Source organism: Telmatherina bonti, assembly GCF_933228915.1.
Source record: "Telmatherina bonti genome assembly, chromosome: 22".
NCBI classification, from domain to species: domain Eukaryota; kingdom Metazoa; phylum Chordata; class Actinopteri; order Atheriniformes; family Telmatherinidae; genus Telmatherina; species Telmatherina bonti.
This window is the reverse complement of record NC_136631.1, coordinates 7,277,466-7,304,358: the sequence shown is the minus strand read 5'-3', so window position 1 is coordinate 7,304,358 and position 26,893 is coordinate 7,277,466. Positions and strand designations below refer to the sequence as shown.

General features: G+C 41.2%; 1 protein-coding gene across 2 annotated transcripts in view; it reads right to left on the bottom strand.

The window, feature by feature from the left end:
- Window positions 1-21,989, bottom strand: part of LOC306772971 (uncharacterized protein) — a 36,520-nt gene extending 14,531 nt beyond the window's left edge. For both annotated transcript variants that reach the window (XM_079262642.1, XM_079262643.1), the window contains exons 1-3: window positions 21,492-21,989; window positions 8,359-8,440; window positions 7,723-8,237 (exon numbers count right to left, since the gene is read on the bottom strand). In XM_079262642.1, the coding sequence (XP_079118768.1) occupies window positions 7,723-8,237; window positions 8,359-8,440; window positions 21,492-21,560 (666 nt within the window). In that variant the 5' untranslated portion in view covers window positions 21,561-21,989. The remainder of the gene's footprint in view (window positions 1-7,722; window positions 8,238-8,358; window positions 8,441-21,491) is intronic.
- Between the last annotated feature and the right edge of the window lie 4,904 nt (window positions 21,990-26,893).

The following is a 26,893-nucleotide window of genomic DNA, read 5'->3' as shown; positions in this document are numbered from 1 at the left end:
CTGCGTGTGCATGTGAGCCTTATTTCTATTCAGATACTTCAGATGAATTATTTTAGCACCAACATGTGACGTGACAAGAGGCTGAATCAGAATGACGCAGGAAGGGAAGCAAATCCAGGGTGTCGTTAAACTAAACAGTTGGTCAATGAAGCTTATGCAACATCCTGTCTCCCACTCCCCTCCACGTCCACGCAGCTCCGCTATTCTGAGGGAAAAAAGAAGAAGGAAAGAAAATAACAAAAAAAACCCAGTGGGGGTGGAGGGACCACACAATCGTGGAATTGTCTCAAGTTGGGGAGGCAGCTTCTGCGGAGCAGAGGAAAGAAAGGGAAGACAGGACTCCTGCTGTTGTGATGTGGGACAGAGCTGCTGTGCACTTGCCCTCATGCTCACCTCCTGCCAGCCCGCATCTTTTCTGTATCAGTGCCACAAGACTCCATGTGAGCGTCGGCTGCATCACAAACCCCAGTACGGTCAGAATGAGCCGGATTTATCTCACTTTCAACCAAAAAGATGGTGCCAGATGATCCCACACATTTCCCAGCTCGTTCAGTTTTTATTTTTATTACATCATTTTATATTAGATTTATTTTTATTAATGATTTAATTATATTTCATTTGATAATTTTATCATTAATGTAATATATTATTATTTTATATTTCACTCTACTTATTTTATTTTTTCATTTTTATTAGAATTTTTTAGAATTATTAAACCCGCTTTTTAATCTTTTTATTTTTTGTAGTCATTTAAAATTATCAGTCATTTTACTATAATTAGTTTTATTTTACTTTTTAGTTTTTTAATTGAATTCTTTTATTTAATCATTTTGTCTTTGTCAGATATTTTATTTTCACTTTTTATTTTTTTCCTCTAATTTTTAAAATAATTTTATTACTAATTTCATTTACTTTTTTCTGCTGTTTCAACAACTCATGCAGATGTAAAGTTAAAAAAAAAAGAAAAATAATTAGAATTAAAATTAATTAAATTACACTGAAACATTAAATTAGTTAATGTCTTCCCTGTGAAAATCATTTTTACCTTTTGAAACCTAAACAAATGATGTTTTAACCAGCAAGTCGACTCATGTTTATTATGTTATGCCTGCCTCTGCTGAGGCTCTTCCAGCAGAATTTACCACACAGACGTCGTCTTTGAGTCACCAGAACGGTGATTTTCATGCTTTGGTTGAAAATCTTTATTTTAGCAGAGAAACGTAACAGCAGTAACAGCAAGTCCTAATGAGCGGCTTTTAGTCGTCTCACAAAAGTAACAGAAACATCTAAATGAGTGAAGCTTTGTTGGGAATTCAGAAGTGTTTACACACATGAATGATTGAGTGTTTTAACAGAAACAGGGAACTTTGGAGCGTGTGCAGATTTCAGATGTCTCATCTTGTTTCATTTGAGTATTTCACTTCTTAATTTCAGTCGTACTACAGTCCAGTTTGCGTTAGGAAATCATTTATTTCTCCTCTATTGTTGTGTAATAGACTATTTACTAACAATGTGTGGTGGCGTTCAGACTTTTAACCTGCGTCCACTACAACATGCACGACTGTTTCCCCATCGCATGGCATCCAAACCAGCGATGAACCACGAGCGACTCGCAGAGTCTCCAAACTGGTTCATCTTCCATGCAAATAAAACGATCACACACATACAAGAGACACATTTGAAGCGTTGCTACTTCATCCAAACAGCACGTCAGGCTTGTTGCTGTGTGGCTTTAGAGAATGTTTATTTATTCATTTTCAGGGTGAAAAAAACCAACCTGGCAACACTTCACATGTATCTGTACTGTTTTCTAACTGCAGATGGAGATAAAACAGGATTATAGGTTAGAAATAAAACAGTCAGGTGGGTTTCTGCATGGTGTTGTGTAACTTCACTGCTTCTGTGTAGCTGGTGCAGCAGCAGAGAACACACCGACGGCGGACTGGATGGAAACAGCTGCTTGGTTTGCGAACAAACCAGCTAAAATCTGCCTAACTGCAACTCCAAGTGTCAAACTGTTTATCACATTCTGCCGACACACACCATCCACAACCAGCACCTGCCACGCAAACTCCTTCCACGTAATTACACCAGCAAATAGCACAGACTCATCTGTGACGTGGATTAGCAGGGATTATCAGAGACCAAAAGAAAGCAACTCGCTGACCTTTTAACCCTCCCTTTCAGAGAAACCGAGATACATAAAAACATGACGCACGCTCCATCAGGTCTCACTGGTCGACTGTAGCCAAGCCATATAAAGTCATAGAAAGTTTGGTTTTTTTCACACAGATTTATTTTACATCTGACTCAAGTAACATGCTTCAGTCTTGAGCTGCCAGAAAACTTATCCAGACTTCTTTAAAGGACTTTCATTGGCTGTTCCAGCCTTGTGTTCTCTTCTTCTCTGTCCAGACGATCTCACACTGCTTCCTGGTTTTCATTCCAGGTCCAGCGTCTCCTGGTGTAACTCAGCCCAGTTTCCTTTCCTTAGGAACGGCCTCTTGACTGCCACCGTTTCATGGAGACCACTTCTGCTGAGGTCCCAGATGCAGGTCTTTACTGGATCTGTTGCCATTTCTTCAGGACTTCCAGGTCCTGTTAATCTGTTGCACTGTAAGGACACACCGCTGCATAATGGGCTCAACGCATGGAGGCAACGATGCCTGTTCTCCATTCATTTCATGTGGAAGTTGAGCGATGTGGTGAAAATCTCCTCCTCCAGCAAAGCGACAGGCGCCACTTGTTCACGTAGACGTGCACAAAGCGACACAGAAAAGCTGAAAAATGTTGAACCTCTGTTGCTGTCGCACGGCTCTACTGACTGTTCAAGTACAACGGGAGTTTTTCTGCATCAGCCTCGAGATCCGACATGAAACGATGATGTTCACCAGGATGTTAACTTGTTTTTAAAACAAGTACTGCAGTAATAATACCTAAATTCTCTCCAATATCAGAACCAATAACATTTCCTGGAGACAAGCGATCTGAGAGCGCGATGCTGATGTTGTTTGTTGCGTCCCACGTGTTGCGTTTCACCTGTCATGGTACGTGGAAGTGTGGGGACCCATTTAATCCAAAAATCATGGGAAACTACAGACAATCAAAACACGATGAACCAGCAACGGAGAACAGAAACCAAGGGGTAGAAATACAGGGGAAACAACGAGGAAATGAATCAGTAAATCAAACCAGGTGAGCTAATAAACAGGAAGCAAAATGAGCAACAAGACGCCGGGGAACCAAACTACAAAACAGTAGTTTAGGCAACACAAACATCATGACAAGTTGCGATGAACTTCGCCTGTTGCTGTCATTTGTCGTTCCCTGTGTGTCGAGCTCATTCCGGTCCAACTTCTGGTGCCTTCACATCGGGATAGTCCTCAAGACGCGGTCCGATTGGGGACTCTGTGCAGTGTGGGATGGCATTAATCACTTATTAACTGTTCATACTGTACATATCTGCATGTCTACACATGAAATTACTTTTACCTTTACTTTTATTTTATATTTTTAACAAAAAAGAAAAGTTTGAACATATGTTCATTTCTCTGCATGCCTTACCTTATTTGTAAAATAATTGTAAAATAGCTGTAGTTCTAATTTTATATTATTATTCAGTGTTTTTATTATTATTTTTATTATTCAGTACCATATCACCGTAACAAGTTGCTAGTCTGTGAATTGCTGAAAGACAATGGCAATAAGTCTGTCTGATTCATTATTTATGCAACACTTCTCAAACAAATCGGGCAAAATGTGTCTCATTCTCCGCTACAGGCAAGAAAACACGGAGCTGCATCAGATCCCAGAGGTCTGCTTGACTCTTCCATCCAGAGCCGCTTGTGTTTATCTGTGGTGCTGTTTGCCAGACCCACAATGCACTTTGTTTTACAGTCTGCTTGAAATGATCTGAAGCCGGCGTCTGTTGGGTTGATCTGAATCAGAATTCGTTTGAGTGTTCACATTTCCCACAAACGAAGCGGACTTTACGAGCGAACGGATGAGGGTTCGAATCAAACCAGCTGGTCTGAGTGTACCCTTTGAATAGTTTCTCTGCAGGTTTGTTTTGTGTCAACAAAACCTGGGTTCATAACTTGAGTTAGGAATCATTTTATGCCTGAATGGTTCATCGATCAGTATGAAGTGATGTAAACAGAAAACATGCAAAAGAACTTAGCTAAATATGAGATAAAAAGCAACAAAAATCCAAAGAAAAAACTTTAAGAAAAACTCCAGAAAGTCTAGATAGATATCTAGATATACTAGATCTATAACCAGTCAGATTACATGACCGTCTGACAGCTTGGAAGGAAAATAAACCTGAATGAAGGGTTTAAATCTGAAAACGAGCGATAAAAGGTCTTAGTTTGCACTTCCTGCATGTCTCAGACGACATTCCCCTGATTCCGGCACTTTCTTTCTTGCAGTTTTACCTCCAGGACTGTGGATGAAAGGTGCCACATGAGAGTCGGAGGCAGATTTTGTCGCTCGTGGTTCATGTAAAGAGTTAACGGGAGCCTCCGGCTGGGTCTGCTCGTTACCTCTGCAGGCCCCCTTTTGTATCCCTGCAGCACCGACCATTTCACTGGACTGAGTGTGCATACACTCTCACACATACAGACACACTGATGCAGCAAAAAAAACTACACACATGCAGGCAAACACAGACAGGCAGGATGATAGATGCACACACACACACACGCACACACACTTGATCTTTTCTTTTCACCTCTCTCATCACCGCCTGCTGTCTCTCATCATCTGTTCTTTCCCTCTAAAAACCTCATGGACATATGGACCCCTGAAACCTGCAGTTTCTCCCCCTGCATGCACACACACACACACACACACACACACACACACACACACACACACACACACACACAGACACACACAGACACACGCTTTCCCATCCATAGTGTGGGCCAACAAGTCTATTGGATTTTAATGATTAGTGGACCAGCTTCTCCATGACTCATTAGTGGCTGTCGTTTTTCTGTTGTTTATTTAATCCTCTCCTTCTGCCTCCACCCCTCCATCGTTTCCCCTCGCTCACCAGCCTTTGTGAGAAATGAGGGCGGACATCTGCCGTCCGAGCCTCCATCTCCTTCATCCCTCTCCAGCCAGACCACCGTGGTGGCCAACGTCAAATGGAAGACTTTGTTTGCTTGTGTGAGCATTTTGTGTAGCCATGTGTGTGTGTGTCGTCATTGTGTGTTTTTGGCTCAATTATCGCTGCAGCGTCTGGATAAATTTCTAATTACAAGTGACAGCTACACTACTATTACTGAGAAATACATTTCAGCTCGTGGTGAAATGAATGGTTATGTATGAAATTACATCCTGTGGAGGTTTCCAACTATCTGAAGGAAGAAAATGTGTCATCAGAACGCAACTGTGTAGTACTGAAACACACAGTATTACCTCACTGTGCCCTGGTTATCCAGAATTTAGTTTTATCTGCAGACTAAACACCCTGAGGAAGCTGAAATAATACAAATTTCTGTTTTCTCGGTGCTCTGAGAATCAGAAAGTATTTTTCAAGATTTCTAACTTCCTACTTTTACTGATTTTAATAAATGATTTTAAGCTCCGTTACTGTTCTTTATAGACTTTTATTATTCTTCATGTCTTCGGCTATAAGGCCCAAAATTACCAATAAAAAACAGAGAGAGCATCAAAAACACCTGAAACATGTTGCAGAGCAGTGTTTGGTGCCAATCCAGCCTTTGTTTACGGATGTTTTGACTTAAAAATTTCCAAGATCCCATCAAGCAGATGCTGCACAAAACTATGAATCACATTAGCCCTCCTATGAGGGCTATAAATGGACCCGGGTTTGTTTCCATGGATACTACAGTTTGTGTGGAACAGTGTGAACTGTTTGCCACTGAATCCGACTTCGGTTCACTTCAGTGTGAAAGCAGACCAGGCAATGAACTACGGAGAGGAAGTGATGTAGGATGAGGTGGAGTGCGACGTGTCTGATGGTTCGCCGTCTCTCCTGCTGCCCATCTGGACAGATTCTTGGAAAGACTGAACATGCAGGTCTGGGCGATTAATCGGATTTTAATCTCAACTACGATCCGGGTTTTCAACGATGATGAAAATAAAAGGGTGTGATTATTTTTCTCTCTGCAGTTTCCTCTCCTGCTGTCTTCAGCTGCTAATCGAGCGTCTCTGGCGTTGCAGCGCTGTGCTGTAAACTCCTCCCACAGCCGCTTTGCTTTCATTCAGACACTTTCATTCATTCAGACTTTCTCGCTAAATCTGGAGACTTTTTCTGTTAAAAGCGACAAATCTAGCAGCTTTTACTGCAGTTATTAGAGACTTTTCTGGTGTTTTGGCGACTGACTTAAAGGCACATATTGTTCTGCAGTTACTGTAAGGAAGGAGCAGCGGGAGCCTCTCCCATCCTAAAGCACTCCCAGGCGGCCAGTCTCAGTCGGCTCCGGCTGCAGGTCAATGTAGAATAACTGCAGTAGGTTGTGGAAGTTCACCTAAACATACTTTATACCATTGTCAGTGACAACTGGCCGCATTATTTTCCTATACATAGTTCGGCCAGTTAAACACTGTAATGTCCCTCCGTTACGGGGCGTTACCATAGCAATGCGTTAACCAGCTGGTTCAGATCAGCCGTCTTTTAACAGGTGGATGAGAAAAACGTGCTGCAGCCTGACAGCTGTTGTTTGGAATAAAACGTACATCCAGGCCAACGTAAAATAGTTCCTATATAAGCAGTAAAAGCGGATTAAACAACTCGGAACCGTGCATTAGACGGTTATAATGGGCGACACGGAGTCTAGAACACCACGACGCACAGCATTGTTTATAAATACTGGATAATTGTGTTAAATAATCGAGATCAGTCTAAATAATGGTGATTATAATTTTTGTCATAATTGAGCAGCCCTACTGCACATGTTTTTTTTGGAAGTAAAACAGAAACCTTATGTCTGTTGCTTCATTGTTCTCAGTGAACGAGCCGTTTCCAGTCCTGTCCAATTAATAAGCAGGATTTTGGTCAGTAATCAGGGGAGATCACCCCCCCAAGCTTGCAGGTGTTGCATCTGGGTGACATTGTCCAGGCAGTTTGGTTTCACTTAAGTAAACCAAACAAAGGTGTGAAATAGTTCAGGATTCCCTGGCCAACTGAACCGAGTCCTCTGGAAAACCCATCCTAAGCGCCACAAACTACAGCATAGAACAATAACGTTGTGTTTTCAAGGACGCTGCTACGTTAAACAGCATCTTTGGAAGATGTGGTTGTTCATTTGTCAGAATGGATCCAGTAGATTTGTAAGTAAATTGTCCATTTCTAAGGTAACTATTTGCCACACAGACAAGTTAACGTTTAGAGCAACTGTCGTGTTGGCCCTGTGATGGACTGGCCAGCTGTCCAGGGTGTACCCTGCCTTTCGCCCAAAGACTGCTGGGATAGGCTCCAGCTTCCCCACTACTCTTCATTGACTAACCGGTTAGGAAAATGAATGAATGAATGAATGAATGAACTGTCGTGTTGTTGTGTTGCGACTCACTATATATTTTCTCCACTCTGCTTGTGAATGGCTCAGATCCAGACATTTAACCTCAAACTAACCAACCAGCTAACCAGAAACCAAACGCAACCCTGAACCAGTCACCAGAGGTCAGACCTTCATGGACAGAGTTACAGTTTTGGTGTTTTGTTTTTTTTTTATCACAGATGGTACTAACCTGTTGCATTTTTTCCAGATCCAGACTGGGTCTCCCTGGCTCCCCACCATAGCTGTGCCGGTACTTTCTGTAAGGTGCTGATTGGTCAAAGTGGGTCAAGATGATGGGCCGTGCAACTGGCTGCACCACCTGCAGCTGGAATCTCATTGGGGGTGGCTTGAGGCTACGTGGTGGGCTGGAACTGAACAGAACTGGGCTGGGGGAGGCAGCCAGGCAAGAGGCGGGCTCCACCAGCGGCCTGGCGGAAGCGGGCGGCGACCTGCAGCCACATAGGTCCCGGACTTCCTCGTCGCTGGAGGCGCTGCTATGGTGGTCGCTGTGGCGCTGTGGGAGCGCAGACACCCACTTCCTGTTGTCGCCGCAGCTGATTCGCTCCAGCTCTTCCTCGGAAGAGTGACGATCCAGATTAGCATCTAGAAGGAGGCGGAGGCGTCGTAACCGGGCCGGGGAGAGCGGACCCTGGTTGTGCTGCTGGCTGGTGGCCAAAGGGGTGAGCGCGCAATTTCTCCGTCTCTCTGGAGGAGTCGGTTGGCAGAAGAGGCGGGAAAAACAGTAGAAATGTTGTTTTCTGTGACTGAATCATGTCGACTTGTGATGTCTGTGAATCAGTATTTACAGGTGGCTCTGCTTACATACCTCTGTCAATCTGTGCGAGCTCCTGATTCTCGCCTTCTGAGTCATCACTCTCAACTCCCTCTCCACTGCCATGGTAAGAAATCTGGGGGGAAAAAAAAACAAATCAGGCTTTAAGTTGCCATGTGCCATGATAAATGAACCCTTCTGCTTCTCCTCACTCTTCCAAATCTAAATCTTTACTTGGATAAGTGGTGCAGAGTGGTTTCGGCTTGACTGTTTTAGTCAAACAGGATGCAGAAGGAACCTAACTTAACTCTAAATATTTGAACCAAAAAGCAGCTGGACTTCTTTTCCTCTGGTTCTTGAAGAAATTTAATTTCTTGTCTGAAATGTATGTTTAGTTCTGACTTTTCCCCGTTTTACAAGGAAGTGAAAAATATCCAAGAACCAACAAAAGAGTCCATACATGACCTGGTTGACTGATATTTACACAAACCCACCTCATTTTAACATTCTGGTTAAAGAAAATCTTTTTTAAAAAAAACAAAACAAAACACCTTTAAATCTTTTCCTTTGGATCAGGGATGCCCAGCTCTGGTTCTCAAGCGGCAAAATCCTGCAGGTTTTCCATGTATCCCTGTTCCAACACACCTGTGTTGGCTGTATATTGAGGAAATCCTTCAGGACATGCGAGTAAGATCCACAATAATTGAAGAAAATTCACACAAAAGGAAAAAAATATTCATTTGACTCCAATCATTTGCGTAAATCAGTTTATTAATAATCATAGGTTTGACTGCTTCAAACCAGGGATGGGCAAGTGTTTGGGTTTCCCTGCTGCAACGCACTTGGCACAAATCAACATGTAAGTAGCAGAGCAGTGCAGAGCTTGATGTCTGATAGGTATTAGGATGTGTTGCAGCAGGGAAACTCCTAACACTTGCAGCACTGTGGCCCTCGAGGACCGGAGTTGCCCATCCTTGCCCCAAAATATTTATGATGGTGATGGTACTCCAACATTTGCTCCAGTGTTTCTCCAGCCAGTTATTTTGCCAGCAATGTCCTGTCGACAACTCAACAGTGCCAACCCTCATTTATCCAATCGTAAAACCAGAACACACTACGGCCAAAAAACCAACGTTAAATGGACGCTGTTCACCTGAACACTTCATTGACATAGCTGCCTCAACATGGTGAAAATAAGAATGTCAGACTTTTCTGCAGCTTCCAACCATGTAGGATGAAAAACAGGATACAAAGTTCATCCATTAAAGAGACTAAAAGAAATTATGAAAATAAAATAACCAATGTTTTTTCTTTTTTTCTTTTCCTCTGACGCGCAGTGGTTTTGTAAGGTGAACCGTTGCGCACAAACAAGTTAATGGGTTTAAAGCAGTAGTAATTAACCTTCAGACCTTAAACGCTGTGCTTCTGACTAGTTTTGCTGGTACACTGACATTCAACAGGTACAGTACTGGATCTGTTGTTGTTCTGCAGCTTCCTGAGGCAGACAGATTGCACTCGAAGCTTGTTTTCTCAGTCCAAAGTCATGTCAAAGCAACTGGATATCAACAAACTGGCTGGTTTTTTTTACCTGCATCATGTCTGATTCGGCAGGTAAAGACGCTACTGGAGGGAAAGAAAGAAAGAAAGCAACAGACTAAGAGAGAAGACAACATTCAAATCGGACTGACTTTTAGAGGCTGGACAGAGCTCAAAGAAGAGGCAGGATGCAAAGTGGATCCAAAGCGGGCCTTCGTGAAGCCGAAAACAAACCTCACTTTCATCAATTTATATTTGCTGCTTCATATATTTTGCCTATTTTCTTATTAAGTATCTTTTCCTCATAAATTAAATTTCTATGTTTCCAAGCTGCGATATGCAAGTAACCACTAGGGGCAGTGTAGTGATGGACCTGATCTGACGTAAGGTCGGAAGACCATCATAAAGCAGCTGAAAGTTTCAGAAGGGGAAAATGGAGTACTTGTTTTAAGGACTTTTTATACCTCATGCTGGTCTGTATGCAAAATACACGTATATTCTCAAGCTTACGGAACGCAGCAGAGTAAAGACCTGGCAAAGTTCGGCAGTGGCGGTTTTAAAGGATTCAGCATCTTTAAGTTGGTCTATCAGCAACAGAAAAGTAACAAGCTTTATGTTTCACTCTTGAGGTGAAATGTAGCATTTTGTGTAACTGGTCTGAGAATAAGTAACAAAATCCACTAAAAATTTGACTTGATGTTTTTAAAAAAGACAATGATCGAAAGCAAAAATTATTTTTCACTCTGCCAAAAAGACTCCAAATAAATCTGACTCAAAGCCGAGCCACACCGTTTTCACTGAAAACATTTTTCCCACGACCAAACCGAGCCTGTCTCTTTAAAATCAATTCGTCCTTTACAAGCAGCAACAATACAGAAACCCTGCAGCCTGCAACGCTAAGAGTTAAGTAAGGCGCCTCACACTCAGTAATTACCACTCAGAAGCTTCGCTGAGCAGCTGCCATCTGTGCTTGTGCATGTGTGTGCGCTTACACACATCTACGCAGACATAGTGTCCTCCATTCCAGTTTACAAAACACACACTCTCACACACCTCCTCTTCTCTCTGAAGCTCTTCAAAAAGTGTGAAAAGGGGGGAAAGCAGGCAGGGCTCTTCATCACAAAATGCAATAGACAGTTTTTTTTTAAAAATCATATCAGGTGGAAATTCCAGCGTTTAGCTTTGTGGAGGGAGCGACTTTAGCTGCTTGCGACACCAAATAGCTGTTTTCACTCCTGGATTTATCTTTTAAAAAAATATAAGAAGAATCTAAAATGATTTTCCAACACGACTAACTTGACTGAAACTTGGAAGTTTCCCAGTAAGAGAACAAAATAAATTTGGCAGTTTTATCTAATCTTTCTCATCTGCTGTAAATTTCCGCTCCGTGTGCTTCTGGTTCTTAGCTTTGCATCGTTATTAGGGCTGTGACGATATGCTTTCGTCCCGATTCGATTCTGATGTTTCTGGGTGTCGATTCGATTTAAATTTGTTACTCTCACGATTCCTTGATATTGCTGATTTTTGTAGACCTAAAAACAAATTTAAAAAACTGTACAAAACTTTTTAGTCATGTTTTATTTAATTTCAATTAGGATAAAACAACACAGTAGCCAGACCTTCATTCTGCTGCCATAATGCCCAAGAAGACAAGTAAAAAGATCAATAAATATGACACAAATTTTATAATAGATTATTTTTGTTTATTTAAAAAAAAAAGAAGATTTTTTTAAATAAAAAAAAAAATCGATTTAGAAATTGTGAGCAAAGAAAATCCCGATATTTGATTTTGAGGTTTGATTTTCCAACCCGTAATCGTTATGACACGATGTTTCACATCAGAAGGAGCGGAATTGAGGACTAATAGAAGAACTGAACAACAATATGGAAATCTTTTCCAGCACAGAACCTAAATATCATTTTAAAGAGATACAGTTTTGATTAGCAGCATTCACATCCAAACCTTGTTTGGAAATGGCCGTGCCATCAGGGAGGACGGAATAACCGCCTTTTTCAGTGTGTTCAGGTATCAGGTGACCTCATTCTTTGGACTTAGAACTGACCAACTGCAGCATTCTCAGATCATAGACTGTCCCCACACCTTGTACGGTAGGCCCTGGGCATGATGGCCTCTCTTCTTACCCAGACGCTCCCATAACTCTAGAACAGGGGAAATCTGGACTCATCTGACCACGTGACCTTCTTCTATTGCTCCAGCATCCAATCTTTGTGCTCTCCAGCAAACTGAAGCCTTTTTCTCCTCATGATTCTCACTGATTAGTGGTTTTCCTATGGTTGCACAGCTGTTCAGTCCCAATCCCTTCAGTTCCCTTCACACAGTGCACGTGGAAACGTTCTTACAGTCACGATTAAACATAAACCCTGAGTTCTACTGCTGTTTTCTCTGATTTGATGTGGTTTAAGTGACTCCCGTTGACCATCACTCACGATGTTTTGCTGCACTGGATCTCTTTGGATCAGAGTTAATCAGTTCAGTCCTACAAGAGCTGCAATCCTGCTGGTTTTTAGTGTATTCCTGCTTCAACAAACCTGAATCCAATCAAATGGGCCTAACAGCCTATAAAGTTCTGATTTGAGAGGGAGGGATGGACAGAAAACCTGCTGGATTGCGGCTGCCGTAGGACCCTGCTATAGACCCTGCTTTCTAATTTGACTCTTCTGAAACAGATTAGCACATTTTCCAGCCCCGCAGCATGTGTCTGCTGATTGTTTAAGGCATGAGAAGCTGCTCATCAGTTGGGATTAAATATCCTGTTGCAGCTGGAACCTCATCATCCATGCAGAAGCCATTTTCCAGTTTGCTTAGTTGAATCCAGGTGGTACCTTCTTGCTTGGGAATGACCAGAGTAACGCCTTCTTTCTTTCCAATGTCTTAGTAGGGACGCTCAGCAGCTTTAGCAGCTTCTCTTTTTGGGTTCCTTTGACCTGAATGTCTAGAAGTTTCTCCACAGAGCGACCACTGTCTGTCTGACAAGACGTTAAGCTGACGTAACGATTTGGCATTTCCTTCCCTCCAGGGACTGCCTCACACACTGTTGTTTCTGGATCAGAGGACACATGGAAGGATATGGACTGATGTCTTTGTAATCATGAGTTTTAACTCACAAACAGACACAATCACACACAACCACAACACAAACATTGAGTGTTTTTAAGCACAAAAACTTTCTATGTTTTAAGGGAAAATTCTGATTCAGTGATGAGAAAAGAAAAAAAAAATCCTTCAGTTCACTGGTTTTATATTTCAGAACATGATTAGAAAATCAGCTGGTTGTTTAAAGGTTTATAAAAAAATAAACTTCCATCAAATAGCATCATATGACATGTTGAAATCTGCCATTATTGGATGAAAACTGAGCCAAAAATGCAGAAGTAGTGTGTGGAAAAACTGAATCAAATCCATTATTCTGCAGCTCATAGAATCACTACTAGCTGATTTCATGGTTTTCTGTCTGATGTGGAGGAATTTGGGTTCAGCGTTGCTTTAGTTGCATCATTTCACTCTGCAGCTCTCTGAAGGTCCCACGGCAGCATTTCTGGGACTTACCTGGACCAGTTCAGCCATTCTGTTGTAAGTCTGCTGGTGTTCATTCTGACCAAACATCTCCACTCTGGTCTGATCTGTCCAAAGGCAGATGCAGTTTTTCCAACCTACGCCACCATGTTCTGCTCGTTCAGTCTTGCTCCATCACAAAATTTAAAGTTTGACATGCTGTCTGAGCCCTGGGGAGTCTGGGATGTAGCTCTTGGGTTGGTTTCAGTTTCTCTGACCTTGCTGGGATGTTATCTCCTTTGAAGTTTTCACTTCTAAGCAATCTTTCTCACTGCAGAACGACGGACTCAGACTCATTTGAAAATGCCATTTTGATCCTTCAACATTAACTTCTCCTTTAAGATAATTGCTCGACATGTGAGATCCACAGAGGTAGTAGTAATATCAGGATGTAAGAGGTACTCATGTTGTGACAAAGCCACTAGAATTAAAATGAAATGGAAAGTCAGCAGTGGGTAATACTAGTCTGTAACTGGGTGTAACAGTGCTTCATGGATTTTCAGAAAAGCGCTTGACAAGACAAGTTTTTCTTCCCATCCCCTAGAAGATGCCATGGCTAAGCCTGGAAACTCATCTACTAGTACAGAGTTTCCACTTGAACTAATTTCAGAGAACACAACTAACTGCAGCGATACCACATTTTGCTTTGTCACAGCACAGGAGACAAATATGTAAACAAGATACCACAACTATGAACAAGTGCGAAAGGAATGTGGAAGTTTTCAAAAAAAGCCTGTTTGGAAATTCTGAGCTTCTGCATGATTATTTTAATTTTTACCCTTTAAGCAGCTGCACTGAATTGGCATGAATGTTATAATTACATTAATTTCTCCAGTTTGCTTTTTGACTGCCGCCGCTTTGAACTCTCTTCTTCTGCTGTTCTTCAATCCCAGCTGCAGAATTAGCACCACTCGTGTTTTATACTACCATACTTCCAGTTTAAGTTCAGTAAACTATGATTAGCATTACTGATTTAATGCAAAGACAAACATCACAGCACGACTGCCTGAACATTTTGGATTTATGCTGAAGATAAACTTAGAGGAAATGATTTGGGACAGAAAGTTTGCTATCTGAGGCGCTATTATCACAAATGTTCAAAACCATACAGATCCAAAGCCTCACACCCTTCTTCACATTCAGGTTACGGATATTATTATTTAGTTTAGATTAAACTACAGTGGCATCAAACACAATAAACAGAGAGGAAGATTAAATAGACAGAAATGGCAAAAGATGTATAACTCTGCAGTTGGCCTCCTCACCCACACCCGTACCCGAGACCGCATCACACCAGTCCTCCCAACACCTCCACTGGCTCCCTGTCCCATACCGCATCAAATTCTAAATCCTCCTGTTAACCCATACAGCACTCCAACACCAGACTCCCCTCTACCTAGAAGACATTCTCCACCCCACACACCCCTTCATGCATCCTCCGTTCCACAAACGCCAACCTCTTGATCATCCCCAGGACCAAACATGGAACCTGGGGGTTTGGGGCCTCTTCTGTTGCTGCCCAAACCCTCTGGAACTGCCTCCAACAACACATCCGAGACACCACCGACCCCGCCACCTTAAAAACTAATTACTCACCTGTTTCTTTCTGCTTTTAAACACTTAACTTTCCTTAAAAAATGCATTTTTATATACTGTATTTAACCTCGCTGTGTACTTATTGTAATTTTTGCCTGTTATAACTTTGTCTTTCATTGCGTAAAGCGTCTTTGAGCTTGTAGAAAAGCACTATATAACTAAAATGCATGATTATTATTAAAAATGTCCAAAGCTGGAAGCCCATCCCGACATTACTGTACATCCAGAGTAAACATGGTTGGTTTATGGTTTGAGGGTGAAATGTCTTCTGCTTCTTGTGGTGGAAACTCAGAAGGATTCATTCATTTATCATCTTCAACTTGATCACCACAGCAATCACATAAAACTTTGCTTAACAAAAGTTTCAGTTATCCTGGAAAGGATCAACTTTACTGCAAACAGCCATGAGATGAGAATCTCTTTCTCTGCCTCTGTTTACTCCACATTTCCACACAAAACCAGAAACTTTTTATCTTCGCTTTGTTAAAGAAATGTCATGGTCTGGCGACCTGTCCAGGGTGTACCCTGCCTCTCACCCAGTAATTGCTGGGAAAGACCCACGCTTCCCAGCAAGCCTGAATTGGACCGAGCGGTTAAAAGAATAGAAAGATGGTTAAGACAACGAATGGATGGATCGGTGGATGAATGAGTGTTTTGATGGATGGGTGGATGGATGGATGGATGGATGGGTGGATGGATGGGTGGGTGGGTGGGTGGGTGGATGGATGGGTGGGTGGGTGGGTGGGTGGATGGATGGATGGATGGATGGGTGGATGGGTGGGTGGATGGGTGGGTGGATGGATGGATGGATGGGTGGGTGGGTGGATGGATGGATGGGTGGATGGATGGATGGGTGGATGGGTGGGTGGGTGGATGGGTGGGTGGATGGATGGGTGGGTGGGTGGATGGGTGGGTGGATGGATGGGTGGGTGGATGGATGGATGGATGGGTGGGTGGGTGGATGGATGGATGGGTGGATGGGTGGATGGGTGGGTGGATGGATGGATGGATGGATGGATGGATGGGTGGATGGATGGATGGATGGATGGGTGGGTGGGTGGGTGGGTGGATGGATGGATGGATGGATGGATAGATGGGTGGGTGGGTGGATGGATAGATGGGTGGGTGGGTGGATGGATGGATGGATAGATGGGTGGGTGGGTGGATGGATGGATGGATGGATGGATAGATGGGTGGGTGGGTGGGTGGATGGATGGATAGATGGGTGGGTGGGTGGGTGGGTGGATGGATGGATAGATGGGTGGGTGGGTGGGTGGATGGATAGATGGGTGGGTGGGTGGGTGGGTGGATGGATGGATGGATGGATAGATGGATGGATGGATTAACCCAACAGCAGAATGAAAACTATCATCTTGCAGCCAAAAATAGACCTGTCTCGCAATATGCAATAAGTCAATTAATCACACTATTAAAAAAAACTCTGATACTGTGTAAACGAGAGGCCAGAACGCGACTAAACCTGAAGTACATCACACTTACACAGTACCACAACACTGTTTCATCATCGTTATAACTTTTATGATACCACAGCGCTCCGGTTAAAGAGCTGAATCCTTACTGAAGGTCAGTAGAATCATCGATGCACAACATATTTGTGCAAATATCTGGCCACAAACTTTTCCATCAAGGCTCTTATTATGTGTACGACTAACATTAAAAGATGGAAACTTAAAACTACTTTTAATTCACATTGACAGAAAACAGTCTGGCCTTCGCATCTATTAAGGAAACTAATTGCAGGCTGGTTCAGAGAGCTCAAAAAAGCAAAGTGAAAAGAAAACTGGATGAATTACGCTTGAAAACTACTTTTGTGCGTGCACGCAAATGACAGACAAAGACTTGTGTGTTTGTGTGTCAAGAACAGTTGAATGAAATCCTTGTCAGTCCCTTGCATCACTGAGCAGCTTGCTAAGCTGGATCAATGGCAATGTCACAGCGTACACACACCACCCAGTTCACACACATATCAGCTTTGCTTGGTCCTTCCATGCTGACATGGACACTGTCACACTCCATTTCCCTTCTCATAAAACACACAACGCAAGGTCAAAGCTAGTTGACTCCCGTTCTGTCACACTCCACTGGATCTTCCCCATCTTGTTGGTTTTAGTTCGTCTCGATCAGCGTCGGCTTCTGGGAGAACCACTGTACAAGAAACCTTTGGTCCAGTTTCATGTGAACGGATGTGGTCACTCTGGACGCAGCCGTCGACTCTGACCGTCGCACAAACCGCAAACATGATGTGTGTGCAAAGTGTAAACCTGCAATACGCTGCATTTTATCCATGAAAACCATGAGTTTACTTGTCACGAGGAGAACAACCCAGCCAGTGAAAACATTTGCTTCTCTGGCTCTGGAAGTAATTTAGTGTCCTAGATAATAACAGCTGAAGTGATCTCTTCATGGGCTTGAATAGTCCGAACATTCTTCGCAGACGGCCTGCATTACACAAACATTTATTGTGCAGAAAGGTCTAGAAACGCTGCAGGACAACTGGGATTTGGGAGCTATGTGATTCTGTAACAAGCTGTAGCGAAGCAGCTAGGAAAATAAATCAGTAGCTATTACTTTACCACCATTTTCTCATTCCGTCTTCACCGCAACACGACTGGACTGCAGATAGTCTCCCTCAGTGTGGACTCGATCAGCTGTGTAAAGCTGAGAGAAACTCGTGGATTGTATATGTGAAGCTGTGGTGACACAGAAACGGGTCACAAACCCACTCATGGGCCAAGCTGTCAATGCATCAGTGCATGACTGACTCTGAGAAATACTCATCTTTTCATGTCAGCAGGTTTTGTTTTTAAAAAGGGCGAATAAAGAGTGTAAATCCTCGGACTGTGAGAAATAGAAGTTTTATATTTTCCAGACCATACCTACTGACATAAAAGCCAAGCACCCAAATTTCAGCTGATTTCAGAGAAGAAGAAAATGTGTTGATGTGTTTGAGGTTTTAGCAGGATGCAGGATTTAAACATGGGTTGTTATTAAGACCACAGCTGAGAGATCGCTCTGACCAATGAATGATCTGCGGAGCTTTCCAAATGTCTGGAACCTCTGCTGAGAAAGAACTACAGGAAGTATCTGATTAGGAATTTTAAAAAGAACAATAATAAACCAATTACTAGCAAAAAAAAACTAGATTACAGACAAGATAAAGTAGCTTTTACGCATTTAGCAACAGTATTATGTACAGTCTAAGTAGTATAGTGCTTGTTGTTATTTTAAATGAATCTAAGGGATTCATGTTGTTTTAGAAACCAAGACATTTAGCTTTAGCAGCAAAACAGTCTTGAAAGTAAACTGTAGCGTACTTTCCACTAAAGCGGTTTCACTAAAACACCGACTCCAGCCCTGGAAAACTGGTACTGCAGCAACAACATGGTCTTACAGCAGGAGCGGGAGGCAGGGTGATGTAAAACAACCAGAAACACTAAAATACTGTGGATGTGACGTTTTAGAAATCCAGAGCCAGTGCTGCAGCTAGTCTCCTTAACTCGATAAAAGCTGAAGAAAAAAAAGAAAAAACTGCCCTTCAATATGAACGAAGACCGGAAGCAGGAGTGGAAGAACAAGAGCTCAGTGTTCCTCTGCTGTTTCGTGCTTTTTTTGCACTGAGGAGCAACAATCATGGCATTCTGCTAAACGTCTACACAACATTTACAGCGACGTTTAGAAAACACTGTCAATGTCGTGATTATGGGCGTGTATTTCAAGTAAAAGGATTAATCACAGTCAGTGGAATTTATTGGACCATCGCTTGAAAAATGAAGCTGTTTTTCAGGAAAAGCGAATCAAAAATTCACTGGTAGTGGCATTAAGGTAACACGACAACATGGCTGTGGAAATAAACTTGTTCTCCACTGATAAACTTCAGCAGATTTTCTCAGAAAGGACCCCTTTTCCAGGGGCCAATTCAATCTTGCATCCTGTCTCGTCTCTCAGCTCTCTTTGGTCAGCAAAAGTCAGTCTGATGTTGACTTTGGTCTAATTGTCCCTTTCTGTCTTTCTTTGATAAATCAGCTATGATGTGTTTTGAAAACCATCGGTGTATTGATAGTTGCTGATAGCTGTTTAATGGCTGGTATGTGACAAAGTGCCATAATGTGAATGGTACCACAAATAAAGTGTTGTTTTTCAGCCTTGCAGGGCAACAACCGCTCCAGAAACGTACAAAATAAATGTTGGTGCGTCATCAAAATTAGTCACAACACAAATTTTTAAGGTGTGAAAGTCAAATGGCGCTTCTTTAAAGGTTTTGAGTTGAAGCAGCTAGAAAAATTTTCTGGTTCTGGCATTAGACATAATAAAGTACATGCAGAAATTTTACACAAGCCTGACTGATACTAGCTTTTTATGTTTACTTATTTGTTTATTTGATTTTGCACTTTAAAAGAAACAGTAGAACATTCATAGAGAAAAAAGTAAGAGGAAAGGTTCAAATGATGGACAATATGCGTAAAATAATAATATAAATTACAGTTTTGGGAGGTTGGAAACCCTGTAGGGCAGGGATCCCCAATCCTGGTCCCCGAGGATCGGTGTCCTGCTGGTTTTCCGAGTGTCCCTGCTGCAACACACCTGATTCAAATCAATATGTATTTAGCAGACATGTGCAGAGCTTGTCTGAGTCTGAGTCAGGTGTGTTCCAGCAGGAACACTTGGAAAACCTGCAGGACACCGGTCCTTGAGGACCAGGGTTGGGGATCCCTGCTATAGGGCACAGGTGTCAAACTCCAGTCCTCAAGTGCCGGTATCCTGCAGGTTTTGTTGTCTCCATGCTGCAACGCATCTGATTAAAATTCATGAATAGGCTGACAAGAAGCTGCTTGGTCTATTTGATTAGAATCAGCTGTGTTGGTAGAGGGAAACAACAAAAACCTGCCAGATATCGGCCCTCGAGGACTGGAGTTTGACACCCCTGTTATAAAGGCTTATCAAGAACCTCACCATTCCTTCATTCATTTTTCCAACCGCTTAATCCAATTCAGGGTAGCGGGGAAGCTGGAGCCTATCCCAGCTGGCTTTGGTTGAAAGGCAGGGTACACCCTGGACAGCTCGCCAGTCCATCGTAGGGCGAATAAATTAAGTAATCATGCTTTTAGCATTGGCATAAATGTTCCCTGAAACACATCTAATTTCAAACTTGATGCATAATAAGTGGAGTCGTTTGGAAATAGAGTCATCAGTCTGTCCAGCAGAGCATCATTTCTTACTGTTTACATGTAGCAGAGCAGACAGTCTCAAATGCATCTTCATGCTGACTCCAGGTAATCTATAAAAAATGATGTCCTATGTAATTATTTTGGATGTTTTCCTCCCCAAAAATATGCATCGACCCCCAAGAAAGAATTTACCGATTGCCAAGCAAAGCAAAGGCAATAATTTCCAGGTTTTTCTGATTTCTTTTTATGTAAAAAAAATCTGAACATGTTTCCTCCGACATCTCCAACAGTGAAAATAAGATTGTATTCCATCATTACTATCATGTTTCTGCTTTAACCCATGTTTCTGCATGGCTGCATGCTGCAAGTTGGATTTCCATGTCTGTAGTTTTCTCAGTGGAAATTCCTCCAAGTTAAACAGTGTGTCAGGACGTCCTCTACGTCAGAATAACTCACAACAACAGCACTTGCCATCACACCATCTTTCAGAAGAAAGGATCCCCTCACTGAGCTGAGCAACACAAACATAAACAAAAGTAAACAATAGGGATGGCACACTTTCCCCTCAACCCATGACTGAGCCTTTGAAAGGGGAGCGCTTTGGCACAAAATGGCTGCCATGCGACGATACAGTTGGTTGATGCACAATAGTGTTGTGGATGGAGCAAGTTAGTGACCCATGCAGGATACAATTCATCCTTCTACTCACCAAAAAGAGGCCTTGTGCAAAGTGAGCCGTCAGTAACTAAGCAGCACGTATGGGTTCAGTTGTTGAAAATTAAATAAATAGCTTGCAAAAAGGATATTTTTAAAACCATAATTGTATTTTTTAACTTTTTGTTTAGATCTCCCTGCTTGTCTTTATAATTAAAACTATATAAAACTTGAAGAAATAAACAAAAAACTTGTTTATTTTCCCAGCCAAAGTGACCTATCCTCTCAAGTAACAAACAGATGAACTGCAGTGTAACTGTGAATGCATGTCTATCTGAGCCACATGTTGCAATGTGTGCAAACATCTGGAAAAGCCCTAGAAAGCCGTAAAGGGTAAATTCCTGCAAAACTGCTAATGAATGGGTGCTTGGAAGCAAAGAAAACTCCCACAACAACAGCAGCAGCAGCAGCAGCTTACATCTGAGACAACAAAGTGGATGTTTCCAGAGAGGCTGCAGCTGCACTAACTGTTAAAGAGAAACGGTGCAAATGAACTCATTATTACCTCATTATTAACTCATTATTACCCTGATTACAAGTCACAAGACACACATGCTGAAGTGTTTCTCACACAAACTCACCTTCAGCTGGAAAGGATGGATCTCGTTCAGGGAATGTCTTCTCAGCTTCTTCGTCAGCGTCTTTAGCATTTTATTTGAAATCAGCAGCTTCTCCTGTAAGTCGCTACTGAGATGTCACTGCGTGGGAAATGACTTTCACTGCAACTTGGTCAGCTGACATCAGAGACTTACAGTTTGTCTCCAACTGCGCCACTCTTTAGGAACTGATGAGAAAAACCAAGAAGAAGAAGAACAGCGCGGTTTCTGACAAGCTGAGCTCCAGGTGGAGGTGGTCACACCGACTTCAGATGCGGCTTGTTTTTCATGGACGTTCGTAGGAAACTTGAAATGTTCGACTTCATGAAGAGTTTGTGGCGTGAAGTCCTCTTCTGTCTTTTCCAACGGTCGGCCTCGCGCGCGCTGACACTCACAGTTTCACTCCAAACATTGCAGGTAAAGGTGACAGAAAAACAATCATGTTAACTTGTTCGCAACAAGCAGACACGCACACACGCACACTCACACACATACACACAGGCAAATGCTGAGCGGCCACACGAACTGGCAGGGTCGTCCTCCAGCCTGAGCGTGAAGCCTTCTGATTGGCTGAGCCTCCAGGTGACGTCATGTGTCCTCTGTAGGAGGGGGAGGGGGGCTGCGCGTTAAAGACGCACGCGCTCTTCCTCTTGTTTGTGTGGGATGCCAAGTAAATAAATAAATAAATGTAATAATGGATAAACCAATAAAGCCTTTAAAGTAATAAACAAAACTTGGTGGAATAAAACTTTACAAGGTAATTAATAGAAAACAATAAAGAGATAAGTAACCCTTTGAAGGTTTGATAACTAATTAACTAAGTAAGTAAATGATAAACTAACCTTTAAAAGTGACCAATGAAAGATAAAAGTAAATAAAACTTTTAAACTAATTAATAGAAATTAAATTAATAAATAAGTACAATTTAAAAAGTATTGATAAATAAATAAATGTATTAAAATAAAAATATGTGAAAGTACTAACACTGAAAATATTGAATAACGTAAGACAAAATGAAAGAAAATAATCAACAAACCTATGAAAGTCATTAATAAAAATAATTTGACTACAAAAATATATTTATAAAAATAGATAAGTACACCTTTGAAATTATCCATAAATTAATATATTTTAATGAAAAAAATAATAATCTTTTGAAAATATTGAATACATTTACATAATAAATACAAATAAATAAATAAACAACATAACAGGGACTTATAACACAATTTTGACATTTTCTAATAATGAAACATTTTTGTGTCCTGGAATAATTTTTTAAAAAAAATTCTTTTTCTTTTTTTATTATGATATTTTGTTTAATAATGAAATTAAAATTATATATTATTTTGTAGATTTTTTTTGCCTGATATGAAATGTCTCACTTAATTATTTGATAAATAAAAAGTTCTGTCATTTATTTATGCCTGTTTACAAAGCAGGCATGTGTTTTTGGAGCTTTAAAGACCTGTAATCCAAACTGACCTGGTGTCAAAAGCAGCCTTCACGAAAGTCTTTTAAGGGGGGGGGTTAATCAGTTTTTATTGAAAATTGTCTGAGAAAATTCATATATTTTTAAAGAACATTGATTGCAGCTACATGAAATACGTGAAAACTAACTTCACATCAGATAGTTTTAGTTTGACACTGTGAGATATGCTGGTGTTAATGCTCCATGACACAACACAAAAGACAATTTAAGTGTCAGATCATTCAGATTAGATCAGTTAAACTTCATTATATTTTTATCTGCATTCCTCTTTTGTCACTCCAAACAAGCAGCATCCTGGAAGATGTTTTAGTTTTAAGTCACAGCTCTGCTGGAAGTTAGCGAGACTTCAGCATCATCAGTAGGGATGCCACAAGGATTTCATCTCTGTCTTTATTTTTATGTACTTAAACAAGTTCCAGTCCGACAATAAAACAAATGGGCTGTTTTCTGGGGGCGGGTTCTACATCCTCCGCATCATCAGGTGCTGCAGCTTCACAGAAACCATCACCAGCATGCAGACATTTTCGACAGAAACAGAGAGATGTGAGGAGGCCGAGTCAGGTATAATTGGTGTAAATGGGGCATCCGGTTGCAATGATGTCATCCGTTGCAACCTCGGTGTGTGTTGCTGGATGTTGGTGCACATGAGAAAATGTTGCTTGCACAGTAGCAAACACAACCGAAGCTTTAACGCTGCTTTGCTTCCAGCTGATTTGTCTTTTATTCAGTGTTTCTAAACACATCCCATCCCCAGTGAACTTTTCTTCATGTCTACGTAGAGCATCTCTGTTTGCCGTTGATGTGTGGACAAACAGCCTCCTGTGCCTTTAACAGCATCTGGCTGTCTTGATTATGTCTCTGTGTGCTTGTTGTGTGTCTGTGAGTGTGTGTGTGTGTGTGGGAGAGAGAGCGGCTTTCTCGCTTAAGTCCTCCGGTCATTGACCTGGTAAACTTTCCAAGCAACCTGTGGCTTGTTTCCAGGTCAAGCTCAATGCAAATCCAATTTGCTGCTGAATATAGACGGCCAGTCAGCCACACCTTTGCACCGCCGTGTCCTGTGTGAGTTCTCATTTTCCTGATGAGTATAAACAGGCAAAAGCAACACACAGTGTGTCTAACGTGCTTTCTTGCAAAACAAAAACATGTTCCTGGTTAGTTTCTTTGCATTTGTGGCCACATGAGGGCAGCATTGACTTTCTTTTAGCATCTACATACACCTGGTTAGTGAAAGTATCCACTCACAGAGCCTCTTACCAGTGTTTTACAGTGCTGTGCAAAAGGTTTTTCTTTTTTTTTTTTTTTAAAATAGAAATATTCTTCTTTTTTTCACTTCACTGGAACGTTTCTAAGAATATAATTTATTGTTAAACCACTTTACTCTTACCTATGAATCATTCAACCTTTAAAAAAGCTCTTAACTCAAAAGATCAACCAACATTGAATCCAAATGTACCAAAAAATAGTAAATGTCCTGTTTAAAAATCAGTACTTTACTATGTTATTTGTGTTGTGTGTCACAAAGTAGCATTGCTTGTCACCCTTTCTTTAGTTGCAGATATAAAAAAGTTCCCAGTTTGACTGGGAGAAGAACATTTTTCAGCTAAAAGGTGATTCCTGAAGAGCCATCAGCTGGAAACTTGGCATATCTCAGCATGGAGGACAAAAGAAGATAAACTATCACTGCAGATAAACAGTATCTTAAAGTGGTATGTCATCTAAATACAGGAAATGAAAAGCTTTACCTCAATCTGAAAGATACAAACAAGTTTTTAAACAAGTATTTACAGCAACAATACTTCCAGTACCTGTAGATATCTGCACACTTAGCCTGCAGGCCTCTTCGCTTTTTCAGCTGCATGAACTTGATCTGTTTGTTCATCCTGATAACTCATCTTATCCCATCATGATCTGACAATGTTTCAAAGAGTTACCTGTCAGTGTTTGGATTCCTAATAAATGTTTAGTGGGGTTGAATTCAGGTCACTGTGGAGGAAAGCTCCCCGTAGACCCCGTAGGTTTTGGAAGTCAGGTTCTTCTTGTGTCATTTGCTTTCAAGTTCTCGCAGGTGAGGAACATGAAGCAAGGAAAGCCTGTCGTGAGCAGTTAGGACTGAGTCTGTCCATCAGGTCTGGCTGGGTTTCAGCCCTGTAGTCTGTTGTACGAGATTTCACCCGGTATGAAAGTAAACTGAAGTGTGTGATGTGTGTGTGTGTGTGTGTGCGTATGTGTGCGTGTGTGTGTGCGTGTGTGTGTGGTCTTCTGCTGCTGTATTTGCTTGAAGGTTGGATGTGTTTTGTGTTCAGAGATGCTATTCTGCATACCTTGGTTGGAACCGGTTCTTCTTAACTTCCTGTTACCAGTCATCAATGAAGTATTTTGGTCCAAGTCACTGCTGCTGACTGGATATTTAGTCTTTTTTAAGACCATTTTCTGTAAAACCTGCAGATGGTTGTGTAGAAAATCCAGGTAGGACAACCATACCTCACTAAGATCCCCTTCCTTCCCCATTCTGTGTCTCTGAAGGCAATGCTTGCTAATAATAAGCAGCAGAGATCATTCCTGCCAGCATTCATCACCCTCTGGAACAAGCCAATAACATCTTCTTCTTCTAATTAATTATTATCTTTTTTTTTTTTTTTTTTTAAAGCCTACTACAATATGAATTTTCATCTGGGAGGAATCAAGTACTTTTTGTTCAATTTCTTTTAACTTCATAATTAAAGCTGAAAATCCAATCCACTTTATTTATAAAGCATAAAACAGGTGTAAAAACAGAATGTCGATATATCACAAATAAAAATAAAACGTAATAATAGTGTTGTTAAAATAACAAAAACAGGTAAAACTATTAAAAATAAAGAAATACCCAATAGAATAACTAAAAAGAAAAATAAAAGAAACAAAGACACAGAGGACCACACAACTCACACAATGTTAAAAGCCAAAAAATAAAAGTGGGCCTTTAGTGGAGACTTAACTCATGCCACCGTGGGGGCAGCTTGGACATGGAGGGGCAGAGTATTCCAGAGTACCGACGACAGAGAACGCCCTGTCCCCTCTTGTCTTAGGTCTCGTCTTAGGCACCACAAGCTGGGACTGGCCCTGAGACCTCAAGGTGCGAACTGGGGTGAAACTTTACAAGCATTCTGTAATGTATTGAGGGGCCGTTCCATTTAAATCTTTAAAATCAAACAATAAAACGATTCTAAAACGTACAGACAGCCAGTGCAAAGAAGTTAAAATCGGAGTGATGTTATCATGTTTTCAGTGTTTCTGAAAAGACACTGTTGCAGTATTAATGTCTTAAATGTCTTTGTTCACAGTTAAAACTGTTCTTATTGTTAATACCTGCATTAATTCATGACAATAACTCATAAATACAGTATTTTACCTGATTTATTTTAATTCATTCTATATTATATTTATAAGATAATATGTAATCATAATTATACTATTTAAACATTTTTCTTCAAATATAGCTGTATCATTTTCTTTTCCTATTTATCACAAAGGTAAACTTGAATAATTACAATGTATGCATGTATGTTCAGTTATATCATACATTTATTTATTCTTCAGTAGAGTGGTAATGTGTTGGATGAGTCACTAACATCCACTGAAGTAGTTCATTTACAAATATACCATCATTATTCATGAAAATGCAAGAAAAAAGCTTGTAAATATGTTTCCACCATGCATGAAGGGGTCATTACGGCTCTTCTGTGTCCTCTGCTGGAGGTTACTGTTACTGCACATATACTGCTTAATAAGAACTGTAATTTTTCCTTTTATTGCAAGTAACAGATTTACAGATGAACAGAGATGACAGCGAGTCAGAATAATCAGCAGCTTTTACAGGTGAAAATAAAGAATAAATACAAATATGAACGTGAAA